At 35.1% G+C, this 10,000-nt stretch overlaps 1 protein-coding gene across 1 annotated transcript in view; it reads right to left on the reverse strand.

Moving 5' to 3' along the window:
• Window positions 1-10,000, reverse strand: part of LOC135197139 (homeobox protein aristaless-like) — an 18,926-nt gene that overhangs the window by 8,471 nt on the left and 455 nt on the right. Inside the window, exons 2-3 of the mRNA XM_064224108.1 lie at window positions 8,519-8,958; window positions 7,534-7,579 (exon numbers count right to left, since the gene is read on the reverse strand). Of these exons, the coding sequence (XP_064080178.1) occupies window positions 7,534-7,579; window positions 8,519-8,946 (474 nt within the window). The 5' untranslated portion in view covers window positions 8,947-8,958. The remainder of the gene's footprint in view (window positions 1-7,533; window positions 7,580-8,518; window positions 8,959-10,000) is intronic.

A 10,000-nucleotide genomic window follows, 5' to 3' on the forward strand; every position in this document is an offset into this window, starting at 1 on the left:
TGCAGTCTTGCAGCAACGCATCATTCACCCTTTCGAGCTTTAAGGGTTATGTAACCAACCTCCTTTTTACCTCGGAAGTCAGAACAGCTCAGGTGGAAGAACATACCCGGTGAGGGAAATTCATGATGGAGGAGAACGACTGATGAGTAATTATTATTTTTACTTCAATCGAGTTTTTACAGAGTGGGCGAATTTCGCTTGACTTTGTTCATTTATTGTCCATTTTGCGAAGTTGAGACGAATATTATTTTCCATACACTAGGATTGTATCGAGTCAACAGAACTTATTATTTTACGAAATATCCTGAAAAATAATGATAGACATCGCTGAAGTGCTTTGTCACAATAAATGATTTTTTTATTTTTTTTTATTAGTATGTAATCATGTTGCCCTTAATGGAAACATATGGTCTCGTGTTCATCTACAGGACGAGAACAGACTTGAAAGCAGTCGTTATCAGTAGCAGTACTAATCCCAGAGGCACTCTTCATCCTTCCTCCCCTCGTAAAAATCTATCTTTCCAAAGCAAGAAAGTACACTCCCTAAAAAAGTAAATTAATCGCGATGGATTACACTGTATATCATAACATTCCATTTCAAGTGTGCCTGGGGGTTACAAGAAGACATTCCCCCCACCCTCACCCATTCCCCTTCTGCTCTGTCTCCTCTCCCATCCTGTGTCCTGCAACCCCACCCCCCTTCTTGCTAATGATGGAACCCCAGTGGCAAAGCGTAGTAGCAAATCGGAGACTCTCTCTGTAATTTGCTGGTCGTAATTGTTAAATTGGTACATTTCTCCCCCATCCTTCCCCCTCACGTAGAAATAGGTAGCTATAATACCAGAGTTGGAGGAGGAGGAGACACAATGGATATGGGGGAGGCGAGGAGGAGGGAGAGGCTATCTTTTCAAGTGTATATATATCGTCGTCAGGTGATCCAAGTCTCATTTGTGACCCCATTACACGTAATCCATTTACTGGTGTCTTGGGAGTAAATTCCCCCGCTGCTGTTCCCGGACACGTATACACACATGGACTCCTCCCTTTCCCTGCCTCTCCCTCTCCCTCTCCCTCACTATTCCCAATATATAAAGAAAATAAAGTAGTTATGAAGTACAGTTGAAGATATTCAGTAGACTCCATAGATCGAAATAAAGCTTTGCTCATTTGGGCGCCATCGATATAAGGAACGCGATGCAATAGTATAATCCAAAAATATTTCTTAATGTCAAAAAATATAAGCATATATTGAAGGAATGTTGGTAAGTCACTTGCCAGCGCTAGATTCCATTGGACCTGGTTTTCTTGCATCATAAGGATGCAAATGGAAAATCTTGGAACTTCTCATAAAACTACTCCCATTCATCTTTCTGTTTTTTGCTATTGGAGTTCTTTTTCAGTCTTTGTAATGTATATATAGTCAGTCGTAATCTATGCTCAATTGTAAAAACGGTTTGGAGAGGAACTCTTTTCAAGACTTTGTTTACTCGATTACGTTCAAAATGATGCCGACGCCAGTAAGCAATACAAATCAGTCAAATATTTCAAAATGACTAAATGTTCATGAGTGGGTATTCGAGGCTGTAAGTCACACACTGAAATATCTGTTCTTTTAATTTTCCCTCAAACCAGTTGTGAAATACTTTTTTGTATGTTGAAATCCTGTCTTTTAATTCATTATTTCTTTATTTGCCTCGTGAAGTTAACTGCATTTACATAAAAATTAAAGTGGATGTTTAATAAGGAATCGGCTTCGATGTTTGCAGAATTAGAATGTGTGACTTGTTTACATGCTGTGGTTGTGAGATTTATATTCAAAACAGCCCTGAAAAAATAACTATTAAGTACAGTATAAATAAAAGTGGGCAGCATTACACATAGTACGTGCGCACACATGCATTAAATATATATATATATATATATATATATATATATATATATATATATATATATATATATATATATATATATATATATATATATATATATATAATATATACACACAGTGCGTGGAGTGTGTGTTTGTTTGATGCTGCACGTGTTCATTTATGTACGTGCGCGTGCGCATTTCAAGTGATTTCACAAAGAGATTGTACATCCAAAGCCGTAAAGAAAGGGTGCGGGACTGTTGAGAACTGCAACAAAAACCGAGTCATTCATTGTGTTTTGCACCGTGTGTTATCATAATACGTAATATCACCTCCTCGGTGATCACAATTATCACTTAAACCATCCTATAAGTCATCGTTTATTCCCTTTTTTCTTTCCTTTACCTCGTATTAAAACTTCCTAACCCTATCTATTCCCCTTGGCCGTGGTCATAAACGAACACCCTGCGCGTGAGTACACCTATGCTTCGCATAGGAAGTTGCATTAACTTTTTGCTCACCCAACATCCGCGGTGTTCCTTTCCCCCGTTCGTGGCCTGGGCTTCCGCCTCGTTGTTTTTAAATGTTTTTAATCTTTTTCCCAAATTGGAAAGTCTGTATATTTCTTCTATGACGGGCGTTCGAAAATACTACTCGAGAATGTATTTAGATTGATAATTATTTATTTTGTTTTTGTTTTTGTTGACGCCTCCTAGGCCAAAATACCAGGACGAGCATTGTCCGGAAATTGCTTTTTCCTTTGCCGATTTTATCTTTATCCGAACAAATAAGTGTTGGAAGAGAGTACTAATTTGTCTGCTGGTCCACTTCCCCCTCAATTGATGCTTAGAGAAAAAGCTTTTATCGTTTCCTCTCCGTTTATCGAACCATTGTTATTATCCTTTGTATTCAGTAAAACAGGTCATCTTCTTCAGATTTATGGTTGTATTTCAACAATGACTTTATATGGGAGTAATTCAGCGCATGTGCAGGAGCCTTTTAACTTGAATATTTAATACGCCTTTTCTACTTACTTTGATACATCTGACTTGTGAACCTCTCTCTCTCTCTCTCTCTCTCTCTCTCTCTCTCTCTCTCTCTCTCTCTCTCTCAATGGAGTTTTTAATTTTTGCTTTTGATACTGTTACGAGTACATTGCTATTACTAACACCACTGGCGTTTTTCATTTCTGCTTTTGGTGCTGTTATTATATTTTGTCATTATTATCATCCATGTATTTTTTTAATGTGTAGCTTTAAAACTAAGCGTACATAATTATCGAGCGTTGATCATAAAAACTGAGTAGCCTTTTATGAAATATATCACCGGCTGTTAAGTGCACTGTAAGACTGTGGAAGAGATTGCGAAGTTAGTTTAATAAAAATAGCCCTATTCGTCTTGGAGGATGAGGGAGAGAGGGGAGAGAGACTCACGCTTTACGATCTCTGTAGGTGTAGTGGCAATTTTCATATTTCACCTGAATTACAACAGTGATAATAACAACAGTAAATTCAATAACATTAATTGTCGTAAATTTGTTGTAGAACACCTTACTGTAAATTCATATGTATAATTATTTAGTTTTCACAGTTTTCTACATTAACGACAGCACTGGGTCCAGATGTCGATTTGTGATCAATCCCTGTTATTATAAATGTAACGGTTTTCGTCATACAAAGGAATCTGGAATATTCTAACTTGACTTGCTTCAAAAAGTTGGACTGGCAACAAGATCCATACCCTTTGGTCTGAGTTCTACAACAACGAATTGTTTTTGAGTAAAATTTTAATGTACGTCTCTCTCTCTCTCTCTCTCTCTCTCTCTCTCTCTCTCTCTCTCTCTCTCTCTCTCTCTCTCCAAAGTCACTGATTGGTAATAGGGTCTCATGAACGGAATACCACCCGTAGTTAGTGACAAAAGAAGTTGACCGCTATAATGTCGGGTTTGTCTTTCCGTCCAATATCGTCCAATTTTTCGGCCCTTCTCTGGATGACTGTAATTTGTATTGCAGATGAACAGCTATGAACGCGGTTGGAGTTGAACATCGTGTGTCCGTACGGGTCGCTGAAACTTGATCCGTAAATGTCCGTTTAATCTACATCCGACTCTCTCCCCCTACCTGAGGTTAAATGCTGTTATTTTGTATCAGGATTTCTCTCTCTCTCTCTCTCTCTCTCTCTCTCTCTCTCTCTCTCTCTCTCTCCCCGAAGCACAACAGCCGCTTCGTTTATTTTCCACGAATTTTTTGTCCCGTTATTAGTGATCGTGCATTTATTCACCATTAGATTCTCACCGAGTTGAAATGCTTTTATAATACGATAGAATTTTTGTACCACTACATAAAAAATCTTTTAAATTATGATAAAAAATTTTCTTACGATTAAGTAATTTTGCGTCTCTCGTAAATATTATTTTTTCACTGAGATCTTCTCTTCTTAATTTGTAATTAGTTACTTTCTGGCATCATTAGCGCGGTGGTTAGATTGCTTTCATATAGGCGTTTTTCTCTAATTGAAAATGCGATGACCCAAATCAGTTGTTTCTTACTAATTAAAATTGCAATGAAATTTCAACGGTACGACGTGAGATAGATCTATAAAGAGTTACGATTAAAAGTAAGACGAATATATTCAGTTTAATGGCTGTCAACCCTAAAATCAGCAGATGAAAATATCGAAGTCGACAAGCATCTGCACATTTGGATCTAAGAAGTTAGTTTCTCTCTCTCTCTCTCTCTCTCTCTCTCTCTCTCTCTCTCTCTCTCTCTCTCTCTCTCTCTCTCTCTCTCTCTCTGTGTGAATGGAGAAAAAGAAGAGGAACTGTGAGACAGATATTGACAGGTCGAAGAGAGCCGTCCTTGATAATTGATTAAAATAAAATCAGGTACCTTGAAAATATAATCAGAAACCAAATACATTCCAGACATACTTCAGTTATGAGCAGATGCGAGAAATTTAATGCATGAATATTTGTTTGTTACAAAAAATCAACCGTGAATAAATAACTGAATCGTGGTGAAGAAGGAATAAAAGAAAAGTATCGAAATGAATGAATATGATACAGTTACAGTAAAAACGCCTCGACGAGCAAGATAATATTGTTATTGTGGAGAGCACGTCATCATCATTACGTTGTTATTCGGCTTTTTATTTTTATGATGCTTCGGGGTAAACAAATCAAAACAGTAAAACACCTGGGCAGAAAATTGCTTTTGTGTAACAGTTACGTGATAGGAAATACTATCTCAGAAAATTACTTTTGTGGAATAGCTAATTGATAAGGAATACTCTTCTAACTGAGACCGAGTAACTTTGATATGTTTGTTAACACTAAAGATTTGTTCCACACCAAATGTGTAAGACATCTTATCCGTCGTGAGTTTCTTTGAATGATTATTAGTTGTCAGCTAAAGTAAACATGAATAAAAATTGGAAGTATATAGAACAGTAAACAGTGTGTGTGTGTGTGTGTGTGTGTGTGTCTGTCCAAAAAAATTACCAAAACGTGATTGGAAAATTTTAAAGTAATAAAAGTTCACACTCATGTAAGATATGTATTAAAAAAAAATCAGTACGGCTGATGTGATCTACTGTTCAAGTAGATGAAAGCTCCCGTCATATAAGAATTTTTTTGAAATACAAATCTTACATATGTGTGGACTTATTACTTCAATATATATATAGTATATATATATATATATATATATATATATATATACGTATGTATGTCTGTATGTGCGTTCGGTTACACGCTATTTGGCAACGTTAGATCAGCAAGCCGCTTGGTGATTCTTTTTATTATTTGTGACGACGACGTACAAGGAAACGACATCGTCCGATCAAATGTATTTCACCTGTTTCTCATATGTAGTTGACAAAATTGAACGGTTTTCAGATGTAAAAAACTGAAAATCGGTGTTTTTTTTTATTATTATTATTATTAAAGTTTCACCATCTAAAAATTATGTAATTTACTTTACTGCACAGAACCAAGTAAGTTGAAAATAATATCGCGCTAATGTGCCCGGTCGTGTAGTGTTAGACTAAATTCTATCATTAAGAACTTTTTTCTTTTCCTGGAATTTTATAAATTTTTTTTAAGTACGAAATAAAACATCGCAGCACATTTGTGTTCTCTATTTATTTTTTTTAAATTTTGTTATCGCGCAGTCACGTCGTTTTACGTCATCGCAGTTCACTGGAAAATAAAGTGAGGGGAAAAAAAAAAAAAAAAAAAAAAAAAAAAAATATATAAATATATATATATATATATATATATATATATATATATATATTATATATATATATATATTACGTAAACGTTTATACCTGTAGATTTTTTTTATATTTACACTCATTTTTGTAGAGCTTAGAATTAAATATTTCGATGTTAACCCGCATCTTAATGCAAATTATTTGGCGGAAGGACTTATCGCTGTGTTTTACGTGGCGGGTGCGCCGCTCCCCGTAGATGTAACCAATTCATTATTAATAAATTTTATATATATACATACATACTACATATAAATATATATATATAAATAATATATATATTATTATATATCATATTATATATATAGTATATATATATATTATATATATATATAAATATAAATTATATTATATAATATATATATATAATATATATATATATATATATATATAATAATATATTATAATATCATATATATATATGTGTGTGTGTGTGTGTGTGTATAATTGTTTTCTTTTGACAATTAACAGCATAGGAAGTACTTTTGTTGATATTACGAATTTGACTATTTGTATAATGGCTTATTTTTTAATTCCTTGAAAAAAGTGCGGTAATTCAGGCCAGACTTTTAAAGGGCTTATTGACTTTTCACTAAGTTTACTACATAAACTTGTTTGTTATGGATATAAATATCATTTCTTTATTCGTGAGGTTCTTATTACAGATACCTTTGGGTGTCATCGCAAAAGTGACTGAACATTTTCGTGTTTATTCTCGTCAAACAATACTCCAACCCTGCAAGGACTCGCCATTGCCATCCCCATACATTTTCCGCTGACAGCAAGAGCCGTCTGTAAACTGACATTGTACAAGTTGTTTTACACTGCCGGGGCAACAATCTCTCCCACAGGTAGCGACCAACCCCCCTCGCTCGGCGATCTGTCCTCCCCGTCAGGGTGCCGGAGATCCTTCGGTTCTCGGCGGACTCGGCGAACTCCGGCGACTAGAGAAGGTTAGGTTATGTGTGTGTGTGTATAAATATATACATATATATACATACATACACACACACACACATATATATATATAGTATATATAATATAAGACAGGTGTACTTGTCACATTATCATTAACCAATCCAGTGTGATATAAATATATATATATATATAATATATATATATATATATATATATATATATATACGTATATATAATATATGTATATATTACACCACAGGTGTACTTCTGTCACATTATCAGTAACCAATTCAGCGCGTTTCCTTTCATTCCCGACAACACGTCACGTTAAGTACTGTTGTCGATGTAGCATAACGAGATTGTGCAACAGCCCTCGTGATTCACGCGATATATGATAATCTAGACTTTTGCACCAAAACATCACTTGACATCAGAGTCATCAGAAATAACGAAGAGGACGAGAAATAAAGCTTACCTGAATTCTGGCTTCGGTTAATCCAATTTTCATGGCGAGCTCTTCCCTGTCGGAGCGAGATAAAAAATAGACATTAGAAAAGTTAGTTCCGATGAGTTTTTTTTTTTTTTTTTTTTTTTTTTTTTTTTTTTTTTGGCGGCCTGTAATTATACAGGAGGTGTTAAACTTTCCGTTTTATCATTCTTTCTGGAACACATGTGACACAGATGCACACGCACACATATAATTATAAAATGATACGTATATATATATTATATATATATATTTTATATATATATATTTTATTATATATATAATTATATATATATATATATATATATATATATATATATATATATATTTCTATGTGTGTGTGCGCGCGCGCGTGTGTAATTGTCATACCTACATAGAACATTTTATATTTTATATCATCCCACAATATTTACTCCTCACATGTCATTTACCACTATCCATATTATTCTTTAATCATTTCTGTAAGATATTCTAAGTACTTCCATAATCCCCATTAGTACAACAAATTCTCAAAACGTTTGTGATCGAAATTATTAAATATAAGATTCTCATAACCGTTATACTTAAATACAGTTATAGGCAGTTTTATTGGAATTTTTTCTGACCTTGTATAGCTGTCGCAGCTTCAGAAATTCCGCTTGTTTCAAGATTTGCCTGAGGCTAAAGTAATATATAATTGTCATTTTGTTCTGCCCTTACAATGATGTGTTTTTTATCTATCATTTTTTAAGACTTATCTGATAAACCCATTGCCATTTGTGATTGATGGTAAGTACAAGATATGTTTCCTTTATCTTTCTTCCTTCGTGAGAAGGGCTGAATACCTCAGTTAATTTATAACTCAAACTTTCATCTGGAAGTTTATAAAAGAAATAATATCTAGTAAAGGTACATGCTATATATAGCACAGCTTTAAGGACTCTATCATAGATTCCGTAGAGAAACAGAGAGAGAGAGAGAGAATCCTTCTTACCTCGTAAAGACATCGGGATAGTGCGTCCTGGCAAAGACCTTCTCCAACTCCTCCAGCTGGTAGGACGTGAAAGTGGTGCGATAGCGGCGCTGTTTCCTCTTCGAAGGACCCCCAGCTTCGCCGCCTCCTTCGGAGCTTCCTTCTCCTCCTGGGCCTCCCGCCCCTCCTCCGTCTTCCTCCTCCTCGCACACTTCATCGTCCCCTTTGCCCACTTCGATTTCGGAGTCGGTGTCTACCACGTCCACCTCCAAATCCTCTTCGGCCTCTGGGTGTGGGCGGACGGGCGTAGGAGGCGGACGGCTTTGGTGGTGGGTTGACTCTGAAGGGGCACCGCTCCCGTGTGTGGATCCCCCTTCCCCGGGGCGTTTCATGCACATGTCTAGGGCAACCACGGGCGTGGGCGTAGGACATTCCTCAAGGATACCCATGGTTTTTGTATCCTGAAATAGGATTCGTCAAAATCATTTTTGGATGAAACTTTAATACAAATATTTAAACATCAATAGAAATTATTATTATTATTATTATTATTATTATTATTATTATTATTTTTATGTACATCAAAGGTCAAGTCATCAGAAACCACCGAAAGAAATTGTGTCCTAACTTTTTGATATAAATTTAATGAGATTTTTAAATTAAAGTTGTATAAGCAAATACTGTCGCTTCCAAAGTATTTCAGACAAGAATTATTGCCATAACTGACATTGTACAGTATTTATGAATTCTTGACTGATGTTTTCAAAAGCTGCTTCGGTGAATTTAACATTACCACATGATAATGCGATCACTCTGGAGTAAAAAGTCCAAATTTGATACTCGGGCTACCAGATTTGTAAAGGTTTCAGTGGAACTTAACTGAAACATCACGAAAAAAAAACTCAACGAAATTACACCCTTCGTGTTTATATTGAAAGCAAATACATAACTCCCATTACTTTAATTACATGAATATTCTACAGATCGAATTCCGTGATCATCATCATTCTGAGCTTAAATTGTTTAGATAGCAAGAAGCTAATGACTTTGATGTTGGGTGATTGGGCAGACAATTTTGAAGCTTCAATTGAATATAAATAACAGGTGGCTTTTGAAAGCTTTTTTTTTCCTCAGTTGTCAGGTTATAAATCAGCCAACTAATTCACTGACTTAACACAAAGCAACATTTTTCAGTGTATCATTAAACAAAATGATATTTGTAATACAGAAAAGAAATTTTTATTGGTATTGCTAATATCAACATGAAAATACTAAATATTACGTTTCGATATATGCTTTAGTAAGGTTTGCTTTAGGCATTTTCTAGTTGGTATGGTAAAAAAAATTGACTTAAACACGACATTGAATAAGGTGTAGGAATAAGTGTGATAGCTAAATATTAGGCTCACTTAATAGTACACATGGTGCAGAGTGAATTTCATGGGCAGGTAAGTTCGATCATCGAAATATCACTGGTTTCTTAAAATGATTAACATAGCATTT

Source organism: Macrobrachium nipponense, chromosome 18 (assembly GCF_015104395.2).
Source record: "Macrobrachium nipponense isolate FS-2020 chromosome 18, ASM1510439v2, whole genome shotgun sequence".
Lineage (NCBI taxonomy): Eukaryota > Metazoa > Arthropoda > Malacostraca > Decapoda > Palaemonidae > Macrobrachium > Macrobrachium nipponense.